Raw genomic sequence first — 25,526 nt, 5'->3', positions numbered from 1 at the left:
TGGAGATTCTTTGCATACTTAATCAGGTCTGAAAAATTAGTTGTTTCCTGTGGCAGGATATACAACTATGTAAGAAAACTCCCAAACTGTACAAATACCTTTATCTTACATCACATGCTCCAAATTATTACATGTACAATTCTAACTCAAGTTTCAGGTTATGTGAAAGCATTAGTTTAATTCTATTCAAATCTGTAAAGCAATTGTGCAAGATGCCACTTCCAGGGGCACTGCTTCCTTCCCTCCCTCTGCATTACTTCTTCCTTTGCAGTTCTAGCAGTTGTGCAGCAAGCTGGATTTCACTAAAAATGAATCTTTTGAGGATTAGTCTTCAACTAGCTTACTAGTGGTAGCACAAAGCAGCGAGTAGCAGTGTGCAGCAATCCCAATGAATGCCACTTCTGGCAGTTTCCAGTGTGCACACTCCTCTCTCACATGTTGCAACTTAGTAATAATTTCCTTCTCTTAATTTTCATTGTTATTTTGGACAGCATGTTTGAGTTTTGGGGGTTTTTTTAAGCCTTAAGCCTAACCTGCTAAGCTAGCAAGTAATCACATTAATACTACTCCTTTAGAAGAAATTTTAGGGTAACTTAAGTTCTTGGTAAATCTTAGAATATTCTTCCTCTGCAAAAAGACAACACAAAGATTTAAACCATCTGAAACGATCAAATGTGCAAAACAAAGTTGCTGGTATAACTTTACTATCTCCAGTGTCAGAATATGCTACTGTCAATAAAATTTAAAAGAAACCCACCTAATCTCACACATGATAATGTAGGAAGAGTTTCATGACATTTAGAAGTCTTCAAAAGAATTACTTTCTACAGACATGCATCTATAAGCATTACTTTTTATAGATGGATGCATCTTACACATACATGAATGGGTAATGTAGTAATCTAATTGGAAGAATACTGTATTACATGTACTAATAAATTTATTAAAACATAGCATTTGTTATTAACATGAAAGAGCCACAAGAAACTTGACAGCAAGCATCCCATCCTTTGTTATTTGGTTGAGACAAAAGAGTGGTGGGGTGTTTTTTTTTTTTTGTTTTTTTTTTTTTTTTTTTTTTTCCCCTCCAAACTGAAATGGCTTCTTAACCTTTCAGCATCTGATTCATTTCTTGAATTTAGGTCTTTATTCTGGACTATTTAGTTAATGTGTTTTTCAGCATGTGACCAAACACATGGATGAGGCATTTTGCCTCACAGGCCATACTTCTAAAGTTATCATTTTATCTTTAAGTCAACACTTTCTGACCAGAATTTGGATGGTATGTGGATTCTGAGGAATTAAATATTAACAGCATACATTACCTGTGTTGTTTTAAGCACCTGACACTGCACTGTACAGTCCTTTCTATTAAACCAGAAAAACCCCAAAGCATTTCAGATTTGACATTGTAAAGATATCTGCCTACCTGCCACACTCCCACAATTGCATTGGCTACTAATATAAGTAAGATTACAAAAGGCTCTACAAATGCTGTGATTGTTTCTTCACCTTCTTCAAACCAGGCCAGGACCTGTGGAAAAAAACATGAGGATTTAAATTACTAAAGGAATTTACAAAGACAGCTTGCATATTTAAGACCCAATACACTTCAGCTATAGCTTCAACTCCTTAGACTTGAATGATTTTGAGAAAACCCTCAATCTTCCAAGGTGCAGTTCATGAATGAGCTGGCAATACGCAATGGAAAGAGGAGGGAAAAAAATTATTTACTGAAGTAGTGCAGAGTTCATTCACAAGCCTGGTCTTCTTTTAAAGGAACAAGCTCTTTATTTTGAAAACACATTGCTACTTTTGGTTGAGGAAGGAAAGCACAAGTTGATGCGACAATGGCTACAGCACTGAAAAGTTGCAAAAATTTGTTCCTTACTGTCTAAAACAGGACTCAGACTGCTTAGTGCAAGTACTTAACACACCACAGCTTTGCAAGATTGAGTTTCATGCATACTCAGAATCTGACTTAACTAGATTAACTGTCATCAAAATAACTTATTTATTGGCAAGTTTAGTTAGGTGTACAAATGAAAATAGCTTTCGATGTTTCAGCAAATAGATCTGAAAAACAAGCATGGGCTGAGTGAAATACAAATCGTGACTCATTCAAGCTTCTAAATGAATTGGGTGGTCACATTAGAAGTTGACTTCTGAGCTGAGTAGCTGATAAAACTCAAAAGTGAGCTTTTTTTAAAAAAAAAAAAAGTAAATCAACTTTAGAACTTGCATAAAGGGCTCCAAATAGCTTTTTAAAATCAGTTTGCTTTGGAATTACACTAAGATTTAAGGCTTTTGCCATTCACTTGACTTCTGGAGATTGCAGAGGCCTTGACATTTACCCATCTAAAAAGTTCTATAGTTACTGAAGTCAAGCTAACGTGACCAGAGAGGAAGAGCTTTTCTGTCAGCATATTGAGCAACAGGAAGCCTGGAAAGTGACAGTAAATAGGAACAACGTGTTGAGATAATTAGGGCTGGTAGTCAGGCAACAGCACTCTGAATCACTAGAAGACTGCAGCAAGCAAACCGTTACTAAAGCAAGCACCGTAATTCCCACTAACGTGCTGCTCAGAGCTATTGCTCAATTGTGAAACACTCCAGGATGTTAAAAGGAAGAACGAGCAACAGCATGAAAGCCTCAAGCAGAAAACTGAAACTGTCAAGCAAATCCAGCACAACAACAAATTTTATTACAAGAGAATAAACTTGTATGATCCAGGTTATGATTAATATAACTGAAGTGTTCCAACTGGCAATGCAATATTGAGGGTCAGTGTAATCCCTCTGGAGAAGAGATTTAGTTAGGAACTCTTATGTTTGCTATCCCAATGTTTCTTCCCTCCTCTATAGCACTAACCCACTGCATCCACAGTAACAGCTTGTGCCATTTGACCTGCTGGAGTAATTCAGCAACTGTAGAGTCTACATTGTGCTTTTCACCTCATGCATTACCCCTTATACCATATGTAGCTTTTACTCTACACCAGCATTGCTGCCTCCAACAGAGCTACAGAAATGGCTAATGGTACACTCTAGTTTCTTTAGCACATCAAAGAGCTGCTTAGCATCTGCTTCTTCCCTCCCTTTCCTTATTGGAATTCTGTACAGCCAATCCTGCTTCCAAAAGAGCAAGTGAATTCAATAATTTTGTAGCATTCTTAACAGCGCAGGTACTTGCCAGGTTAACTGGAATAAAACATCCGCTTTACACAGTACTAAACTATCATCTTTACAGATTGAAGACCACATGGGTTATAAAACAACACTGAGAAAGCCTGAAGTGTTAAGAGTTAAGAAAAGTAGCTACAAAGACAAGATCTGGCTATGTTATGGAGAACAAAAATTAAGTTTTAAAAGTATCTTTCTTTCAATCAGCCATTATTTCAAAAAGATCAGAAGAACTTAGACCAGAAATCCTGTCAGCACAAATCTGATAGGTTCAGATTTTCACTATTGTTTTGGCAAAATTATCAACCTGCAACAGAACTAAAATTAAAAAAGTTTCCACACAATTAGTAAAGGTGGATCAGATCCTGGGCTCTAGTTCTAGAATGCTTTAATAACTATAGCCATATGAATAACAAAATACATATAGCAAAACCAAGAACTCACTTAACACAGCTTTAGTCTGTTATAACATTCCATTTAGGATACTTGTAATACACGTACTGCAGTAACAGATCAAGTTTGTTATATGACAGTAGCCTGTAAACAACAGCCAAAACACACCAAATACAAAAAGAAAGTAGAACAAGGAATACATAGCAAGCCATTTAAGCTTAGAAGTATTAGCTAGATGTTTTTAGTGACAGCAGAACATCATATGCTGAAGCCTGGGTAGAGACTAGACAACTCCTGTGAGAAGCATGAAGTTTATGTCAGAAGTTTCCAATAACATACTCCAAGATCCTGGAGTGGTTGCCAATGTGGGTTCTTTTATTTGACTATTACTCAGAAGAGCCCCACTGTATATTAGTCCTAACCATGTTAAGATTCACATGTGTAACAGCTTAATTACCAGACCATTGATCTCCAGCGTACTGTTCAGGCAACATGGACAGTAGGAAAAGTTATCATAAACAGAATAAAACAATAGGTTAAGAGAAATGCAAGTCTAAAAATCTAATAAGGGAATCTAAGGGAAATAACTAACAGCAAGACATAATATTACCATATCAGCAGTCAGAGTAAGTAGCTTAGAGGACAACTTCCATTGAGCATATTTGATTCAGGGTCGCTTTTATTTTGCTAGAGTTATGGCTTGCAGAAGCTTATCTTAATCAAAGCGTAATGGGGTGGACCTGCAGAACACTAAGCCAAAGAACATGCAACGACAGGCAAAAAGCACTTAATTTTCAGTTATCTATAAAAAGGAGGTAGAGGTACAATGCAGAAGTTAGCCAGCAATAAAGTAGATTAGCGATCAATACGGTTAAGAGAACAGAAACATCCTTTTAGTCTTTTGCACTTCTATAAATTAAGCACCTTCATATTCCAATGTAAGTCATGGAGTCAAGTTGTCTCAGGTGACTATTTATTTGTCATAAAGTAACAAAAATGGAATTAGAACAAAGAATAGATGTTTTGAGATAAAAATCTGTTGCCCAGCAGGCTGTACCCACTTACCGCTAACAGAAGAAGTGAACATTTTGTTGTCAGCAACCTAACAAGCTTTTCTCTTTGTTTTTCATTTTGATACCAGAAAAAGAGAAAGGAGCTTGGCCATTAATGAGAGAAGGAAATTAAAAATTTTATTGGGTTAGCAGATTGTAGGCACCCATCAGATATGCTACTCCATATTTCTGAATACACAAACACTTGCTGTGTTCTTAATGTAGCGAAAAGGGAAAATACAGACATATGGCACCCAGTTTTTTAAATTTCTACAAAACTACTAAAATGGAGTCACAATCGATTCTTACAGTTTTGTCACCCTTGCCTATCAGATGGTATCTTGGATGCTACCGAGTATTCAGAGTTTAGCTAAGAGCATGCCAGCATAGTATGCTACAGCAATACTTGAGCCACACACACACTGCTGTTAGCTCTTAACATGTAGCTTTTCGGTGATTTTAGGGCAAAGCCTGCAATCTTTTCACTGGCAAGTCTTATTCTCTCCAACAATAGCTTTGCTCACTTTTTAAACACAGATTAGGCTATAGTCATGCTAATTTACAAGCTATAATCAACATAACTAGCAGACTAAATCACAGCATACAGTTTTAATCTAAACATATGTATCTACTAGTAGAAGCTGTTCCTGGAACATTCACTACCTTAGCTTAGGCATTAAAGAAATAATTGAAATAAACAGGACTACTCTCAGGATCTTGTACTTAAAACAAAGTTAAAACTTCAGGTTTTAGATAGAAGGTCTAGTCTACAATGTATCTAATACAAGAAAGTTCACTAGAAGAATGGTGCAAAGGTAGCACCGCATGGTTAAGCATCCACCACTGTTTAAAACATATGTTTTATCAAAGTATCATTTTATACCAGTTGCACCAGTAACATTTTGTAACCTGTCAGAGTCACTTAGAGGGCAAAGATAGTTGTTCTGTGTAAATACTGCAGATCTCAGCATACGCTACTAAAGTAGCAAGAATTTAAAGCTGGAGTTAAGGTAAAATTAAACATTCTTTTACTTGCACCTAGAAAGCCAGACTATAAAGGCCCATCAACTGCTGCAACAGACTCTCTGCAGGGGTTTCACATACTCCAACAGAACACTAAGGCAAGGCCCAAGCCTATAGATCCATTTATAGAATCAGAAACAGTTTACATTTTTTTCCTCTTAAAAAATATACATAAGGCCAAAGAAGGTATTAAAAAAACAACCCAGTGGTCTAAGCATTTAAACAGTTGCTAGCTAGAAACAGCGGTTCTGACTTGAAATATAGCACACAGTATCTACAGCTAACATATGCTGACTATGCACATGACCCCCACGATCAGGGTGACACAGATTCAGCCATTAGTCTGATTTACTTTACCAACATGTACCTGACAAGGGGTGTAGGGCTAGAGAACACAAATTGCACTTTGAACACAGAAGCTCATATGATATTGAAGAGGGTAACATTTCTACAGAAAAATGCAGATGAATGATTGCACAGAAACAACCATACCTATTCTTTAACAACTAGATATGTAATCACAACAGTAAGATTTTAATATGATTTAAGATCCTAACACAAACAACTACCAGAAAAGTATTCCACATCACAAAATAGTAACCTACATACCTTGAGGCCCCTCACACCTGAACCTTAAGTTCAGCAGTTTTTAATTTTGGAGGTGTACAGATAGTGAAGGACTCTGCTACATCCACTGTCCTATCAGCAATGAAAAAAAACTTGTAAAGATTAGATGTGCACCAGTGTCTTTCCTGAAAGCATGAATTATAAGTCCACTGCCATTAGCATCACAACATACATACTCCATGGACTCTTCAGAAAATTCAACTTCTCAAACTCAAATTAGAACAAATTTTCATTGACACAGTCAAAAAAACCACCCCTAAACTCATTTAAACTCTATGCTATATTCACACCCAATTTCAACATCCAACCCTCTCACCCCTAACTCAAAAACTTCGCATAATTTTGGGCTTCTTGGGGCATTTGTTTTCTTAAGTCCTTGGTAAGCCATTTTTCCCATTCATTGTCATTCAGTGGAAACTGAGCTACTCATTTAAGCAATCTTGAGGAAAATTCCCTTCTGCATGTATACCAGGCCTAAAATTCTTCAGCTGGAAGTTTCTGACAGTTATTTCCAACAAGAGACATTATCCAATCTTACCTCTGTTGGTATACGATACAATGCCCCACCTTCTATTCAGTTACTATGGTTTAAGAGCTATCAAATAATAAATTACAGTAAAAAGCAGTCATTGAAATGAAAGTCAGCACATCAAATTCTGTAATATGGTTCTGTGAGGATCTGATGCTGCCCTCAAAAAAGCCAGAAGTCTTGACTTTTGGCTTAGAGTAAAGAGAAGCTCCATATTGTTATTACTCAATATCCAAAACCAACACAAACTTGACTGACTCCATTTTGAGTCTAATTACCCATTCCAAGATACTTAAGGTACAGTGAGTTTTGCATGTTTTGTAACAGTTACAAACCTTAGACAATTCAGTTTTGCAATTTGTAATGTGTATTGTGCTGTCTTTTAAGTTAACCTTTAGCATTAAGTGGTTCTATCCTAAGACTGACTTAGCATAATTTATAATCTTATCTTTGTATACAATTCCAGTCTTTATGTATTGTTTAAGTATTCTCAGGGAGCAATTACTGTCCACAAGCCTAACATCGCTACATACTCTATTCAAGCATTTCCAGAAATACCAGAGGTCAAGTTAATTATATCCAATTTTTGCAGCAATAAAATCTTTATATCAACATACTCAGCAGTTCCTTACAGCTATTACAAAAAGCCTCTAGCATGCTTTCATCAAGCACAAGTGTCAAAACCCCTAAGAAAAACAGATAACAGATGATCATCTTCTGAACAGGGAAAATGCTGGAAAAAATGAGGAGGGAAGTGCTTTTAAAAGTGCCAAAATCAAAATATGTTGTGTTCTTCTTTTAGATTTGATTAAAAATATATTTGAAGAAAAAAATGCTCACTTCTCCCAACCTACTGTTACAGTGGGTAGCCATAACTCTTCAAGAGGAGGCATAAAAAAGGCAAAGCAGTAGCCCAAGGTCACACGACGGGTCACTTACAGAAAAGCAGAGAACCCAGATCTACCTCACCCCACTGGACTGTAGTCTCCCCTTACTTGGGTGAAAAAAATTAAACACACTGAAAAAAGGAATTTAATCCAGTTGCTAATAAAGTCTGTAAAGTATGCTCGGCAGTGTATATGACCTCTGTCAATTTAGTATCATACTGAATATTCACATTCAGCAGTCAAAACTTAAAGATAAGTGAAGTGATTTTTCACTTATTTAGTTACAACAAAAACAATGTAAATGGGAATGAAAGGCTAACAGAATTCTCTACTGTCACTTATCTCATTTAACAAGCGCATCATTCCCAACTCTTCAGGAACAAAAATACATCCCCTTTTCATCCACTGGAAGGGGAGAATGGGGAAGAGAACAGAGAAAAGCGCTTGAGTAACCCATTTATTCAAATTTCTATGGCCAGCCTTATTTCCTCCCCAGGAAACAGCAGAGCAAGTAAAGCACATCTGCCTCCATGGTCAAGATCAATGCCACCAATCATTGCTCAGCAGTAACAGTATACGCATACCAAAACCCAAATGCTTTGAAACAACGTGTCAGTCTGGGGATAGCTGAAGCCACCCTTGGTCTAGACCAAGCAACACAGTATACTGCAGCAACCACAGCAAGACCCTGTTCCATCTCCTCTTCCTCCCCGCCAAACACACAGCGCAGCTTCAGAGTGCTCTGTCCATCACGATCACCTCGCCTTTGGCAAAAGCGTCAGCACAGTTTCCACCTCGCCCCCCCCTTTTTAAGAGCTCTAGCATTTTTTAAGTAGTCAATTAAAACTCCAGGGCAAAGTCCTATCAACTTTTACTTCTACCTAAACAGCTTAGTATTCCGCACGCTTTCTTTGCTCTCCAGCTCCTCAAATCACACAAGCCTTCATCTCCCTTTCTGCACTTCATCTTTGATTCATTTTCCAGTTTTTCAGCAAATGCACATCCTTTGCACATTATGTAAAGAAACTGGATAAACACATTTTTAAAAAATTAAGTTAGTGTTCTTGTTCTTTTAATCCTGTATGCAAGGCAAGATGTCCATTTTATGACTAGACTGTCCAAAGGTCAGTTACCAAATTTGGTCAACAATGGTGCCATCACTGCCGTCATCATTCTTGTCACTGTCAAAAGCAACAACTGTCACCTTGCTATTATCAGGAAGGGAAGGCAACTGGAATATTCGCCATGTAAATTCTATTTACAGTCTGCATTGCATCCAAAAATGTCTTCCAATGATTATACATTGAGCTTGATAACGATTAACTCAAAGGCAAGAAGAATGACCAGTTAAATGCTTACTTACTCAAGGTTAGTTTTTAAAGCCAACAAAAGCATTGGGAAATCCCACCTCGAGTCAATAAGCTGTGCTGAATGAGAAATACTTTAATATCTGTCTAGTGCAGTTATGTAGTTCTAAGTCATGCAATGGAAGATTGCCTGAAATTATGTTTTTCAGCATACAAAAAATAGCCTCCACAAGACAATTAATTTAAGAGATAGCATGCAATTTAATTTGCATCTTATACTTCTATCTTTTGAGGAGCAGAGTAACTTCTCTGTGTATAGTTCATGGAAGCTGAAACAGACACTGCTCCTGAGCCTGAGATACAGAAGCCTAAGAAATAAAAACAATTCATACTTACAAAAGATATGCAAGCTGCCAGCAACAAGATTCTAACTAGTAAGTCTTCAAACTGTTCAATCACAAGCTCGAGTAAGGTTTTTCCTGCAACATGTAACAAAGTCGCTTAGTTATGCGCATAAGAAAGCGATAAATTATCAACAGGAATTGCAAAGATTGCATGAACATGCTTACCTTCCTCAGCTGGTAATTCTGTCAATCACAGATTTTTCCAGGAAGCATATAAAAAAAAGAAAAGAAAAAAGAAATCATTAAAGAAATATTATAGCATTTATAAGGTATTCAGCAGATATTGCTTCCGAATTGTACACTCAACTGGTTCGGATCTCAGAGCCCTACTAAAAGCCCCATTAAGGTGGCTCTTTTGATTAAAAGATTTGAATAGACCTTATAATCTTGCATTTTAACATACAGGTTAGCAGGAATCTGCTAAGGGTTATAATTCAGCCAAGTCATCACTCCAGGCAGCTGTGTGACTTCTGCTGTTGCTGCACACAAAGGGTCAAAGGCTCAGAAAGCTTTTCAAAGGCTTTCTGACAAGGCTTTTCCTCCAAATCCACCAAAAAAAAAAAAAAAAAAAAAAAAGCGCCACACGGCTTGGTTCAAAATATGTCAAATTCTTTTCTCGATTTGCGAATATTTTCTTATTTCTGCTCTCCCCTTGCATTTCCCTACAACTAGGTTTAGTGACACAAAAGGCACAAAACCCGTGTTAGAGGGAGGGGGGGAAAAAAAGCATATAATCTTCTCATAGCCTTTTGTTTTACACCCTCGCAGGGGGAGCTCAAAAGGGGCTAGGCGGGCTAAGCAATAAGGATTCAAAGAAAAAAAAAAATCAGATGCATTTTGTGCCCTGACTCTAAAGAGGAAAATGAAATAAGGGTATTGCAAAGCAGGGGAAAGTGAAGGTCAAGACAGACCCCCAAAAAAGAGAAAAAGGAGGAAAAAAAAGCAGCGCTTCATCTCGCACTGGAAGCTGTCCCAGCGCCGAGGGAAGGGGACGGAGGTGCCATCCTCCTCCCCGCGCAGCCCCGGCTCTGAAAGGAGCCCACGAGGTGGAGTTCAAGTCAGCCATCTTCTTTCCCTCGCTCCGAGTCCTGCAAGAGATGCCGGCTCCGCGCACCCGGACACGCTAGGCCTCGGGCAGGGCCCCGCCGAGGACGGGCGAAAAGCAGAACCGGGCGGATAAAAAAAAGGGGGGAGCGAAGGGGCGAGGAGGCGACTCCCGGCGGCAGCATCCCCGCGGCGGGGGGCGGCAGGCGGCGCGGGGGCCGCGGCACCTACCGTTGGAGCCCCATTTCTCCTTCAGCTTCTTCACTTGCTCCAGGCTGAGCCCGGTGCTTTCGTTGACACCGAAATAAGCCAAAACTTCCTCCACAGTCTTTGTGTGAGCGTTCTCCATGGCTGGGGCAGGGAGCAGCAAATGGTGCCTCGCCTCTTCTTCCTCCTCCTCCTCAGCGGCGGGCGCGGCGAGCCCCCTCCTCAGCCCCCTCGGCGCCTCGCTTTCTGCCCCGCCACCCCGCTGCTACCACCATAGACCTCCCCGGCGGCAGAGAGGCGCCCCCCGAGCCCGCCTCCGCGCCTCGCGCTCCCCAAAAGGCGAGGGGGGGCGGCAAAAAAAGGCGAAAGCCGCCCGAAAAAACGCCCCCACCCCCCTCCCACCCCACACGCCCCCCGAGGGAGCCGAGCCGCCTCTGCGGCGCCGAGCCGCGCGGCTTCAGGCGCCCCCCCGAAGCGAGGGGAGAGGCGCGGGCCCCCGCGGCCGCTCTCGCCTCAGGGGCGAGCGCGGGGGGCTCGGCGGCGCCGGCTGCGGGGGGCTGCGCGGGGCGGGCCGCGGCCGGGCGGCCGAGCGGCCCCTCCTGCCGCCTCGCGGGGCTGCGAGCCGCCCCCGCGCAGGGCGACAGCGGCGCGCCTCACCGCCGCTCGCCTCCGCGGGCGGGGGGAGAAGAGGGCGCCGGCTGCCCCGCCGCCCGCCTCGCCTCCGTCGGGAAGGGCGCGAAATGCCCCCCCGGCAGCCCGGTCCTCCCCTGGCCGGCGCAGGCCGCCGACACGACTCGGGCTCGCCCACCCCCCCCGCCCCGGCCCGCTCCGCGCCCGGCCTCGCCGCTGGCTCCCGCTCCGCTCCGGTCGCGCACCGGCGGCGGCTGCTCTAATGTAACTTATGGGAGCTGGGCCGCCCGGGCCCCTCTCGCCGCCGCGGCATGTGGACGCCGCTCATTGGCGGGGCGCGGGCCGCGGGGCGGGGGGAAGGCGCGGCCCCGCCCGCGGCCCTGAGGAGGCGGCGGCGGCGGCGGCGGCGGCGGCGCCTGGAGCCGCCCTGCGCTACGCTGCGCTGCCGCCCGCCCGCTGCTCGCGGGAGGGGGCGGAGGCGGGGGCGGGCGCTGCGGGCCTCATGCGGCGGCGCGGGCGCTTCCGCTCCGCCGGGGGAGAGGCCTGCAGGTGGGGAGGCCGCTTTCCCGCCCCCCCTGCCCCGGCGTGAACCGCCGCGGCCGCCCTCTGTCCCGGCCTCAACCCGCGCCTCGCGCCCGAGGGACGGCGCGGCGGCCGCGCCGGGCCGGGGGCTGCCCGAGCCCTGCGGGGGCTGCAGGCCGCGCTGCCTCGCTCCCTCCCGCGTCGCGGGAGGCGCCTCAGCGCGGGCGGGTGGCGCGGGGCTGCCCCCGGCGCGTGTCGTGACAGGACTGGCAGCCTGGAGCGCGGCTGCCCCCACCCCTGTCGCGACAGGAGCCCAGTCTAGCCGAAGGGCGAGAGTGCGGCTGCCCCATCTCTGTCGCGACAGGAGCACCATCTAGCCAAAGGGTGAGCATGGGGCTGCCTCACATCTGTCGTGACAGGAGCCCCATCGAGCTGAAGGGTGAGCATGGGGCTGCCCCACCTCTGTCACGACAAGAGCCCTGTCCAGCCAAAGGGTGAGCATGGGGCTGCCCCACCTCTGTCACGACAGGAGCCCTGTCCAGCCAAAGGGTGAGCATGGGGCTGCCCCACCTCTGTCACGACAGGAGCCCTGTCCAGCCAAAGGGTGAGCATGGGGCTGCCCCACCTCTGTCACGACAGGAGCCCTGTCCAGCCAAAGGGTGAGTGTCGGGCTGCCCCACCTCTGTCGTGACAGGAGTCCCGTCTAGCTGTGGGCCCACCGGCAGCGAGAGAGGGGGCACGTGGAAGGGGAGTGCACCGTGGGCCCCGTCTGCCTCCACCGCAGCCCCTCAGGGGTCCCTTCCCCCAACCCTTCCCCGCTTTGGGAGCCTGCTCTGGCCCGGAGCGACGAGCTCTGCCCAACTTCCCAAATTCCCACTGCACCACCGCACCGGCCCCGCCGGCATAACAGCGACACGCACACTCAGCCCGGCTCGCGCGGAGATAAGGTGAGGAGGTGTAACTGCGCAGAGTGATTTCAGTGGTGTGTGCAGCGTGAGATACCAGCTCTCCTCTGCACGGTATCTCAGTAACTGATACAGACCCAAAAAACAGTATATGACACAGAAAACTGACTGATTCGGCCACTCAGTAATTCACAGAGACGTCAATGGGCGCAATACAAGCTGCAGAAAGATCAGCACCAGCTGCCATTAGTGACACCAGCGGTGCATACGCAACACAGCGAGCAACACGACTCGCAGTACGGACACCTTCCCCTGAAAGCACTCGGTGCGGGCCAGTGTTCTGCATCTTTTGTATATGCATGTGCATATATCAAAGCTGATCTTCACATATGTGCTGGCTTACATAAATGCAGATCCTACATACAGTCCCTACATCCATCACTATTACAAGCCACCCACAGTATAGTGCTGGCTGTAAGAAACTATATCCTGATCTGGAAGAAACATGTCTTAGTCTTACCTCTAAATCGGTAAAAGGAGTAAGGACAAGGGGCAACCAATAAAAATTTAGAAGGTTATAGCGGATGTACTGCCCTGTGTGCTGTCTAGCAAACGTGTGACTACAGAAGAAATGCCTGCGTAACCAGCTGCTACCCAGATGAGGATAAACTGACAGCATGTCTACCCAGGGCAGTGCTGAATAGAAATTTCTAATTTAGCTTTGATGACCTAGTTCAGGTATGAGAGTTACTTACTCCATGCTCTGCACATATTAATTTTACCTTGCCTATCTGCAGGATTAATCAGCGTGGCTAACTGTTGCCTGAATACAGTTACGTTGCTTCTGGTACCACCGCATGGCACCGCGTGTGTCATTAGACACACCCTGTGTTACAGAGGGAAAGCATGTCAGCATGACAGTTTATGCACAGCTGACTGTACCTTCTTTATCTTGTTTTAATACTTTCCTTGAAATTGTGTGACCGTGTGACCCCATCAACAAAAAACCATATATGAAATCGCAAGGTGCACATGCACCTGGCATCTGGGACTCTTGCAAAACGGTATCTGCCTCAGCAGGTGTGCGCTCAACACCCGCGCACTGAGCAACGCCTGCCACAAACCTCACTACCCCGGACCTGCTTTCAGTATCATCCAACATATAAATATACACATATGCACCTCTGTACAGCTTCAAATACTTCTCTGCGTAATAAACTCAATCCCATATTATGTGCATATGCAATGTTAAAAAATTCATCATTTCCCACACTCAATGCATATGCAATAACCCCAGCGACTTGCATTAACATGGCTCACAGACTAACAGCACAGTGCTTCTATGCCTGTGCAGATCGCTGTCTTCCAGCACAGCAACACGTGGCCTGCGTTATATGGAACCTTTCTGTAAACATACACTCACCACACCAATGGTTTTACACGCAAGTGTATTTTACCAGCCTTCATATATAAGAGCCCCTGTAAAGTGCCTGAAAAGCCTGCACTTCATTTTCTTATCATTTTTAAGTATAATTTTTAGATAGTACAAAAGATGTTAGATGCCTAGGTTAGATAGTACGCTTTATATGTCATTATTAGTTTCCTTTTTGTGACTGTTTCTTCGAAAGGCTTATGGAAACTTATTTTAAGCATGCCAGAACCGTGGCACGTGCAGTTAGAACTTGGCAGAGTGTGTGATAAAGGAGATGTGTCCTTTAAGTCTCACTTGTTAACAGACGGAAACACTACCAGGAGTTCAAATGGTTTGTGTTGTGGTGGATGCTGGGGAGCTCTTGGCGTTCTCCAGGATTATATGAGATTCACTAGTTCAGCTACAGTTTAACAATCCCATTTTCCTGCTTTTTCTCTTATACTTTGAGAACAGAGGACTTACCTCCCAGTGTATTGCATCTTTTGAACATTTCAAGTGAAACTGAAAGTATAAAGCCTTTTTTTTTTTTTTTTTTTTTGCTGCCCTGTGTGCTGTTACAGGTCAGTGAATTTGGCGAGAAGAAGGACTGAATTGAGGACTGTTCTACCAGTCTTTCTCCTCCAGAGTGTCACTGCAGAAAGCAGCTCTGCATTTCCCTCATGATCACTTCCATACCTTTCCACAGATGTGCAAGATTGATGTTAGTTAACCAGTGGGGATTTCTATGCAGGTGATACCCTCCAAATCATTTTTGACAGTTGCACATTTAAAAAACATTTGCAGATATGGTAGCTTGGTCTGGACAGCATAGTGCAGAATGAACTATGAATACCCAGGCAGGTACTGTAGCAGAATCAGTACCTGATAATTTTGGCATCATTTGATATCACATAAATTTAGTATTGTGAACTGAAATCAGTGTTATTTCCCGACGCTCTCCAGGGATTCATAAAGTTTCCTAACAAATTTGTCTTGTCTCTTAAAGAAGATGGTTATCTTGACCTAAATCAGAATGAAGTCATCTCAGCTCCTACTAAGCAGCACAAGCCCATGAAAACTTCCAAGGAGATTAATGCTTCCAGCAGGTGCAGATGACTTTACATTCTCCATCTGTAAGGAAAAAGGAAACCAATTTATTTTGCTACTACCAAGTGAAGTTGCAGTTTGTTTTCAGAGTGTTACCTTGGAAAGAAACACAACAAAATGGGCCAGCTTTGTCCTTGATGAAATTCCATTCACATAATGGAAGTACGCCATTCATGCATTTGGCCCACTATCTTTTTTGACTGTAATATATTAGAATAAGAAGCCAACACATCAGGCAGCAGCATTAAAACTGTTCCTGCAATGCTTACTAATTAAAGTAAATGGGAATTTGGCTTGAGAGAGGACTGCAGGATGCAGTCCTTCAAATTGCAATAACATTAATTCATCCATATTGCTGCAAAGCAGATTCACAGTAGAACTGCTGGTTATAATGTGAATTGTCTCTTGCTACACACAAAAATGTATATTTTGTAGCTCAAGTTTCAAAGAAAAAGATTAATAGTTTTTGCTACAGCTAAAGCAGCACAGAAGGGCACTACACAAAATATCTGTTTGTTGAGCCAATATACCTGAGTCCTGACCTGCAGTACCCTTCCTATTTCAGACCTGGATCTCTTTCAGTGGACATAGATAAAGTTTTACCATTCTGCTTGACTGTACCAAATTACGTGGTGATTTTTGCAGATTGGCTTATTGCTTAATGGGGCCTAGCTGAGACCACCAAACTCATTGCTCTTATGTACCCCAGCTGATTTCAAATACAAGGCTTCATGAGTGACAAATGAGGGCATTGCTTCTTCCTCCTACAGTACTATTTTATTCCTCTTAAATTACAGTTATTAAAATGTTTCAGCTACTTGAAATCTACTAAAATATATAAAAATACCACAAAAGTGCTGTATCAAAGTGGAAAGGCTTTAAAACTGCAGTTCTGTGATAGGATAATGCAGTTTAAATATAGCAACTGTTTTTTCCAGTCAGCTTGCTCTTTGATTTCATGGTATTATATCAAGGGCTTTTTTCCCCTCTCCCCCTTTAAGAAGCTTATGGCTTAAACAGCAAAATGCTTAAAATGTTGAGATGAAGCAGTTGTGCAAACCCAGTAGAAAATCCAGTCATTAAATGTAAGTTTGAATTTAGATAATTAAGATGATCTGACTTCGTTCTTTATCATTTTTACTCCTAGGCAGTGCATGTTCCCGTGTGCTTCATCTACCAGCAGGTAGAATTTGACTGCCACGGAGACCCGGAGACTGAACACAGAGGATGGTGTGGCAGCTGGGAGATTTCTAGAAGTGGATCACCGTTCCTGCACGGAGAAGCTGCCTGCTGCCTTGACAGTGTAAAAGAGACAGTGAGTCGGATTCTGATCTCAGTTGCACTCGCTATAACAGATCGCTGTTTGGCTTGGTGCATGTCTTGTCTTCTTTTTTTTCTGTGTCCCACTGGTAGTCACTTGGTTTCTTACTGAAGAATATTTGCCACAATCGTATCTGTTCCCCTGTTTGGAAAAATCTGTCTATCCTAACAGTGACGTCAGTGGGAGATCTAGAAGTATGGGAGAAAGCAACATTATATCAGAACTAAGATCCATCATGCATATCTGAAAAAATAGTTTTATCCTTATTCAATGTCCAAGTCAATTCTCTTAAAGGGAAATCAGCTTGACTGCTATCTTAAAAAATGCACAACTCTAGAAATAAAGCACTGGTCTGTGCCCATGAGATTTGAGTCCTGTTCTCATCCTGACCTGAATTTTCCATCTAATTAAGGTCTAATTCTGATTAGTTTTTCAGCCAGCTGCCTTTTTTTTTTTTTTTTTTTTTTTTTTTTTTTTTTTTTGCTTTGGAAATAGCCCTCGTGTGCTCCTGGATCTCAATTTCACTATCTGTAGAAGGGGCTAGGGATACTACCAAGCTTGCAGGGATGTGTGAGGTCAGCAATGACATTTATAAAATAACAGAGTTTGTTGTTGGCAACATGTTATAGAACTGCCCTGTGTTTTAAATCTGTAACAAATTGATGACTAATTGGGATGTCATAGCTGTTGTCATACAATGTAGTACTTCTCCAAGGAACTTAGTAGCACAATGGCAGTTGAACTATTTTGCTGTAGAACGTGGGATAACACTTCCTGAGTAAAGAAAATCAAATTTTGAAGCTATCAGTTCATGGTCTTTGGCATTCAGGAGAACAGTGCTGATTCCACGTTGGACACATATACACACATATAACACAGCCAAGTTTCATATAGTATTAAAACATCATTTAACTGCATAGGATGGTTTCTTTTTGTGGCTCTTGAGTATATTAGATGCAAAATGCTAACATGGTGCAGAGCATACCTTGCAGTCTCTTCAACATGTAATACACACCGATGCTACATTCATTAGGTTCAAGTGAGTTAGTCTGATACTTAATGGGATAATGACAAGTCCTGGAAACCAGCAGCTGCAAGGCAGGGCAATAATTACTGTAGATTTATAGTACCATTGTATCCCTCTCTAGGGGCACAATAAATTGAAATTCCTTTCCTGCTTCATAGGTATTTATGGGAATAGAACCAAAGTCTTCTGCGCTGAAAGGAAAACAAAATGGAGAGCACTCATGCCCTATGCTTTGCATGGTCTTGTCTGTGATGAGATGGATGAAGGAAAAGGGGATGTTCAAGGAAAGTACACAAACAGCCATGTTTATAGAGCATGTTCATATTACTCTGTGAACATCAGTGGCAACCAAAAAGTAGCTCAGTGGTGGCAGTTTTCTATCTTTTCACCTTCTATGGAGCTGTTGAGCACATAAGCTATTTACTCAGGCATTGTATAGTAAGACTCTTAGATCAGATTGAACCATCTGAATTTTAAAACCTTTTTTTTTTTTACATCTCTTGATTCTATCAGTGACTATAATCAATGTGGTATAAATAATATATATTTCTTTTATTTTAGTGTTATAGTACTGTATAACAATAACAAACAATTCCCTTATGCAATGGGTGGCTGTCATTTCATGTATTTACAGAATCAAACTGACAAGTCAGACTGTGGCTTTCCAAGATTGAGGGGAAGACATCCATATATGCTCCATGTAGGTGAGTAGCAATAAGGCAAGATTTAAAAGCCTTTTTTAGTCATAGAGATTACTTCATTTTCAACCATTGTTGGGGACTAATGGCACATGATTACCGCTTTTATTAAACTTGTGACATTTTGTGATATGACACAAGTTGAAGTTACTTTCTGTGTATCTTGTGGAGGATTTCCTCCAAACTCATACATAGTTATTACTGACATAGTGAAGTGACACACTTGGGTTTTCACACATTGATAAAATCCTCCTATACCATCAAAGAAGCTCTTTTACTAGTTATGTAATTTATTGAAAGTTTCCAAAATGTTTTAAAATCCTTTTAATTTTTTTCTCCCATGAAATAAGATGAATTTAGAGATGAAACCCAAATGTTGTTTGGTTTAGCAGTTGCATGCTTCCGCTTTGGTCCATCAGAAATCTGCGTATGAATCGATGATTCACACAGCACATGTGGGTTTTAGTTTTAAAAAGGCGGTATTTCTGTGGTAAGATTAATGGGTGCAGTTACATTGTGCCTGTCACCTTCCCCTACCCCTCTTAAGCTCTTTGCAACTGTTTCCTAACATGGGTTGTTCAGGAGGAAAAGAGGAACCGTTGGACTGCCTTCACGCTCTATTAATGTGACTCTAACCAAGTCTGAACACATTTTCTTTAGTGGAATAACTGCCATATTCATGTTTCTACTTCCTCACCTCATTTCTACCATTCAATACAATCGATTTATTTATTTCATGAAGAAGATACATTGTTGCAGGGGCTTTAACCTCATGAATGACCTGTAGTCGTTTTTGGTCACTGAAAGAACAAAGATCTTTACTATTAACTTGTCAGAGCTCAAGGCTTCTAATAGAAGAGACCTGTTTTTCTCTATTGTTTATGCATAGATTTCTTCTATGTCAATGCATGTTATATGCTCACTCAAATTATTCTGACCTACAGTACTTGTTTTATTTCAAGGTTCTGGGTTTCTAAAAGATTATTTCACTCCTGTTTTTTTTTTTTTTTTTTTTTTTTCAGTTCCCTTAGAAAAAAAACACCTCTCCTGAGTCATATTTTAAAAATACTGTTAAGCTCTTAAAGCCAATTCTGCTCCTATGTCACAAAGCATTATTGAAAAGGCATTCATTTTTACCACCTACTCAAACTGAGAACTTCAAGAATTCTTTTCCACTCTCACATTGAAACTCTGCTGGCAGCATTCTTGTTCTTAGAAGTGTGCTTCTATGATCTTCTTGCTATGAGCAGGTTGGGCTTTTTAAGAGAACTGTGCTATCAAGATTATAATTTAATATTAATAACACTAACAAACATTATTGTTATTATTAATACTAGTTCTGATACTGTGATTACTATTACTTGATTAATACTTTGCTTTTGCAACTTCTTCTAATCAAGGATCTCAACGATTTCATAAATCTTAATGAAAATTGTATTATACAATATCCCTGAGAGACTAGTAAGTATTATCATCCCCATTTCACAAAAACAGGAGCTGAGGTTCAAAGTCACAGTCACACAATCTACGGCAGAACTAGAAATAGAAATAGTCTCCTGGCTCTCAGTCCTGTTTCTTCGCCAGTCACCCTAAATAGTTTCTAGTATAGTTTTGTAAGACATTTATCACATGATTTTAAAAAAACTTGTCCTATTTGTTAAGGAAAAATGAAAAAAGAATTAAAAGTGATAACAAAAATGAGACTGCCTCACTTGTGAGTGAGGTTGCTGATATGATTCTAGCTGTTTTATGAGCAATGCCATCCAAGTTTCATGAGTTAATCCTGACCCTAAGTGCACCTAAAATAGATATCTTTGCCTCCAGCTAAACAGACTCACTAAGATTGCCTAAATAATTTATGTATAACCAACTAGTGGAAATTAGATCTTCTGTGATTTCCCTAGATACATATTCTGCATGTATCATGTATATCCTTCCCTATTTCTGATATTCGTCTGAAATTCAGTTGGGACTTTTCAGGACACTTTTATACTCCAGCTTTATAGTTCTGAGAAAAAGCCAATCGGAGAAATGATGTGTCTTTGAATGGGGGCAAAGTAATGTTTTAAATCCAAGTGCATAGCAGATGAGGATGCTGCATGGTTTATAATTGCATTTTTTGTTAATAAACTCTGGATTAGAACTAACAATCCACAGTTCTGTTTCTAAGTCTGTCCCTGGCCTATGTGTATAAGCATGTTGTCTCTCTGTGCCCTACTTGTGAAACAAAGATAATGGCACTTAGCTACAACCTTCACAGATGGCATAGTGATACACAGACAGCCAGAGAAATATGAGCTATGAGAGGATGATTAAGGAAAATGAAATATGAAGTAATCTAATTTTCTTTTTTATAGTACAGAAAAAGTGAAAAACATATGCAGTCCCAAGTTAGCACTTCGGACATATTTGCATTACATTGTCTTCAACAGAATAGTAAAACGAAGCTTGGATTAAAATTTGCTCCACTGTGGAGAAAACAGATTTTCATTTCCGGTCTCTACAAACAGAAAGCAAAAGCATTAGCAAGCGTTGTCCTACCTTGTTCTGACTGCAGATTCAAGAATCTGTTTCACATCTCTGGCTGAAATGGAAGGTACAGTACAAACTGTCTATCTGGAGTTCATAACTCATAATTCTTTTCCACAGTTCATAACTGGAAAATATATTCTGTCGTTTTGGGATATCGACTGGTAAAAGACATTTCTTGCTTATGTCTGCTCCTCGGTGCCAGGAATGCTTTGAACTGTTTACTGTGCTTGTTCAGACTAGCTGCAAAATTAGGGCCAGGCTGTAGCTTCAGTCAGCCATGCAGCCGGTGGAGGAGGAGCACCAGGTACTCCAGGAATAATTTAGGTGTGACAGCCAGAATGTCTGCACCAGTTATTCAGAGAATACAGCAAGCATTGTTGCTACCCCACATTGGTTCGGCTGTACTGGTTGGTGCTGCCTTCATCTGGGGACTCTTATGGCAGCATTAGCTAGAACAATGCTTATGTAGCTCTTCACACCTGTGCAAAATGAGTCTAAATCACTACTGTTCCAGTTCATATTTCACAGGCACCTCTACCTCCCCATGCTATTTCTATGAATCTAATAACGTCCATCTATTCTCACATTTAGCAATGTCAACATGTTCCGCGTATTTCTCTCTTCACTTTTTCATGTTCTGTCAGACCTCTGAACGATTGAAATTCCTTCAGGCCTAGGCCTTAGGGCTCTGTCTTGAGCTCATGTATCATTCCCAAATGTGAGCTTGATTACTTTGCACATCAGAGAGTTTTCACATTTCAAATGTCGCAGAAAAGACCAAGAAGAAAGAATGAAAATCTCATTGAGAATGAGAAATACATGGATTGTTTCTGGCCCGTATTCATATAGCACCTGTTTATGACAGCTGTGGGAAGGGATGAGCACATGAGCTAATTCCTATTTGCTATCCAGAACTCTATGCTGCTGTGTGAAGCTGGAAGATCCTGACTGCTTAGACTGACCCTTAAAGAGATGGAAGTACCGTTTTTCTTCAAAGCATCCACACAGACTGAGTCATAGCAGTCATACTTCCTGCAGGCATGCCGTCAAAGCCTGTGGATGCTCATCTTCCATATGAAAACTTGTAGTCATGGTCAGCGCTCAATACCGTAATACGCTGAGACAAATTTAGTGTTGTTCTACATGGCAACACCTATTAAGGCCCTGAAATATAATTAAAATTGCCCATTTCATAGCTATATTGTGCTGAGTGAGAATATGCTGGAGCCATTAACTTCCTATGCTGCTTCTGTGTTTCTTCTTTTTGTACAGACATCTTGGCTGATGGGAGAAAGAGAAGGATTATTTCTTGCCACCTGGCTAGGGAGGTATGTTACTCATCTCCATTGTTGCTAGGTGGCAAGTCACACTTTTTGATGGAATCACTTGTCTCCTATACATTTACAATTTTGCTTGGAAAGCTGTGGCTACTACCTGAAACTGTGACTTTTTCCAGTCAATCCTTTTGTTTGATCCTGGCTGACACACATGAGTTTATGGTTTGTTAGTATTTCTGATTATTTTCATTCCTTCTGAACCATCCAGAAAAGAGACCTGAATACCATGGCAAATTGAGGTGGTAGCAGTAGTTTACTTTTTTGCTATTTTGGTTCAGGGAAGAATCAATTCATTTATAATGATTAAGAAATAGACTCACTTAAATTAATTCTAACTGCAGTTTGGTGACATTCTTCCTTTTCCGGTGGTGATGAGATAAGAAGTAGATACTGAGAGTTTTTTATAAAGGGAATATAAAAATCTGAGGCTATAAATTCACTGTGCCAGTAAAAATATGCTTCATTTTTTTTCATGGGTTAGCTTTGTGCCAGCAGGCAGTCTTTATGCTAGATTGTGTGTTGTCTACATAAACCTTTTTTACTTTATGCTGCTATAATCTTTATGTGTCTGTCCTCTCACAGGCTGAATAAATATTATACAATATGTACTGTCCCATTTGTCACAAATGCTTTTGTGTGTCCACCCTTGATCCAGATCAAATTAGTATTGATGAGAGAGCCCAATCTTCATACAGAGAGAGTATCATGGAGGATGTAAAAAGAATACAGATATGAAAATAAGGCTCAAGTGCTCACTTTTGGAAGTAGCTGCATTAGAACAGTCTGATGAAATATGACTTTGGAAGGTCATTTTATTATTGCAGAGATGTTTGAGAGAGGTCTAACGTTTTTATTAGTAATTGTTTATTCTCTGCGGTGTAAACCAGCTCTTCTGGCTATCACAGGTTTAACTACGCAAGTATCTAAGATAAAATTTGTAGCTAATATAGTTTCAGTAACTTCTAGAAAAAGCTGAACTATACATAGAACTGCCATAATCTCAGGTCCTTCCAGACCAAGAAGTAAATGATACCTAATTGGGAAGATAGGAATATTTCCTGAAGGCATAAAGTTTCCACTTCTAGCTCTAGAGTTTCATGGCCTTCCACCTGCCATGGGGCCCCAAGGACTAACATTTGTTCTGGCTTGCAGGGCAGTGCCATTTCAGAAAGAAATTCCACTTGAAATGGAGAAAGTAAACATTTTTTGAGGCATATATTCAATTACTTACATGACAGCTGTTTGAAGAAAGAAGCCAAACACTTAGAAGAAAATGATTTTAAATAGGCTTAAATTTTCAACAAACCATTCAGCTTTCATTTAACTGGGTTGATACAGAAACAAAATAATTAATTGAGGCCAAAATACATGTCGTACTGAGTTGCATGAGCTGGAAGGATTGGAAATAATGAGAAGCAAAACTGTTAATATTCCATCTAAGTAGCTGCTGCCTATCTGTCCGGTGTGCAAGCCCAATCTGTTGTATTCAATCAGCTTTCAGCTGCTACTTGCCAGCAGCCTAATTCCCCAGTCTTGTCTCTGTGCTGTGCTTGTACATTCCACTACCTGCTAAGTTAAACCCTGCTGTCCTGGATCTACATGGAGATTTCTAGTGCTATTCCAACTATCCGCACTGGTTCGGAATACAGCCCCCAAACCTGTGAGCTGCTTTGAGTATCCATACATGACTGATTTTGATGGAGCACTGCATGAGTGAAAGGGAAAGTCAGCAGCTATGCAGTGTGGCTTGCAGGATTAGGACTGCGCTTATTCATACCCCTCTCTGTGTATTTATGCAGTTTTCACAAGCTGTTGATCTGCAATATCTCCACTTTAGGCCCTCTTTTTTTAGGTGATCCAACTGACAATGCAGAGTAGGTTGTTCACCCAAATCACGGTTAACCAATATCACACGTCAGATGGTAGCATATCTCACTTTTCCTAAAGCTCTTTGTGTTCGTGCTTGGGGATCAATACATTGACTGATCATATTTATATTGCAAGAGGGTTCAAACATCAATAATTCAACTCTTTGTGTGCTTAGTGTGTGCTAGATCCTATGCAAACTGTGAATGAACTCTATAGGGAAGTCTCAGCTTAGGTCTGATAATTATGAAGCTATATGGGTAAATCTAGAGATACGTGGTGATGAAAGGTGTTTTCAGGTTGAGAGGCATCGTAAGCCTCAAACCTGTACCACCAGTTCTTTACTGAGAAATCTCTATTAAAAATGGCAAAGTTCACTGCACAGGCATTTGGAAGGAATTAGAGTAATTCATTGACCTTTGCAGATTAAGTAATGCATATTGTCATAAGGAAGTGATATTTGAGTAACAAACAGCAAATGTACACAATTATTGTTCGTTAACTTCTCAATGGTGGCAATCAGGATTTCCTCATACTAACACGCTGAGCATTCTCAGCATCTCGAATGTGTTGTCTGTGGACACATTAATTCTCTAATTAATCAGAAGACGTTTAGTACATTGTCTTTTTTTTTCTCTGATATATATGTATGTGCATACATATGTAAGAAAGAAGAAAACAGGTTTAGGAATGGATATACAGGCTCTGTGCCTTCTTCTCAGATTTAACAGAAGCCTCAGTGCCTGCTGCTGTGTCTCAGTTTTGCATTGAATTAAATGGGACTAAAGTGTATGCACAAGATATAGTGAAATTTATTTCTGAAGTACTTTGAGATAACGAACAGTAACAGAGGAACAAAGAGCAGCAGTGTTTCACTACTTTCTCGGATCATCTACATTACAGAAAGAGAACATGAATGCCAATGAATCTTATAAACACACGTATAATTCAAAATTCAAATGCAATAAAAGTTAAATATATTCTTTTCACTTTTACCATAATTTATTAACTGGAGGGATTTTTCCAGCATTTACAGGGGAAAAAATATAGGAAACTTTTTTTTGTTTTTTTCTGAAGAACTAAATGATCTGTTCAAGTGCAAATAAGGGTATGTCATTCTTATATGATTTGGAAGAAGAAGAAGAAGTAGTGTGTCTCTTTCTCCACTCTTCCTTCCACTTTTCTAATTCTACATGAAGAGTATTTCAGATTTACTGTGTTACTCTTTCGCTGTGTAGTCTGCATGTGGCTTCTTATATACTGAAATAAATAGGCCATGCTTCTGCTAAAGAAGCATTTTTAAATCTACTTCCTTTATTTAGAAATTCGTAGTACAATATTGCATTTTTTGAGAAATTAAATTAAAATTAGTAAAACAGAGAAAACTCATTCTGTTCTTCAGTCTTAACACTCGACCTCCTAATTTTGTGGCAGAAGAAGGGGAAAAAATGGAGCAATCCAGACCCCCTGGACAAGAGAAGCTAGCAATTACTTTACCTCAGGACATTGAGATA

The 25,526-nt window shown here is 41.3% G+C and overlaps 1 protein-coding gene and 1 long non-coding RNA gene across 5 annotated transcripts in view; both read right to left on the bottom strand.

The window, feature by feature from the left end:
- Positions 1 to 11,036, bottom strand: part of ATP2A2 (ATPase sarcoplasmic/endoplasmic reticulum Ca2+ transporting 2) — a 49,211-nt gene extending 38,175 nt beyond the window's left edge. For 3 of the 4 annotated variants that reach the window (XR_003261363.2, XM_064521989.1, XM_026114630.2), the window contains exons 1-4: positions 10,681 to 11,036; positions 9,571 to 9,588; positions 9,398 to 9,480; positions 1,430 to 1,534 (exon numbers count right to left, since the gene is read on the bottom strand). Coding sequence is in view for 3 of the 4 variants with exons in the window: in XM_064521989.1 (XP_064378059.1) it covers positions 1,430 to 1,534; positions 9,398 to 9,480; positions 9,571 to 9,588; positions 10,681 to 10,798 (324 nt within the window). In the remaining variant the exon portion in view is untranslated. The remainder of the gene's footprint in view (positions 1 to 1,429; positions 1,535 to 9,397; positions 9,481 to 9,570; positions 9,589 to 10,680) is intronic. The other variant, XM_026114631.2, reaches the window with a different exon arrangement.
- A 5,052-nt stretch (positions 11,037 to 16,088) lies between these two features.
- LOC135330196 (uncharacterized) lies at positions 16,089 to 21,129 on the bottom strand. Its single transcript, XR_010392034.1, has 2 exons — positions 20,819 to 21,129; positions 16,089 to 16,740 (listed from the first exon to the last, which is right to left on the bottom strand). It is a non-coding gene; the product is annotated as an uncharacterized LOC135330196 (long non-coding RNA).
- Positions 21,130 to 25,526: the final 4,397 nt, after the last annotated feature.

The sequence above is a fragment of the Dromaius novaehollandiae genome, chromosome 17 (assembly GCF_036370855.1).
Source record: "Dromaius novaehollandiae isolate bDroNov1 chromosome 17, bDroNov1.hap1, whole genome shotgun sequence".
In the NCBI taxonomy this organism is placed as follows: Eukaryota; Metazoa; Chordata; class Aves; order Casuariiformes; family Dromaiidae; genus Dromaius; species Dromaius novaehollandiae.
This window is presented reverse-complemented; position numbering and strand designations above follow the sequence as displayed.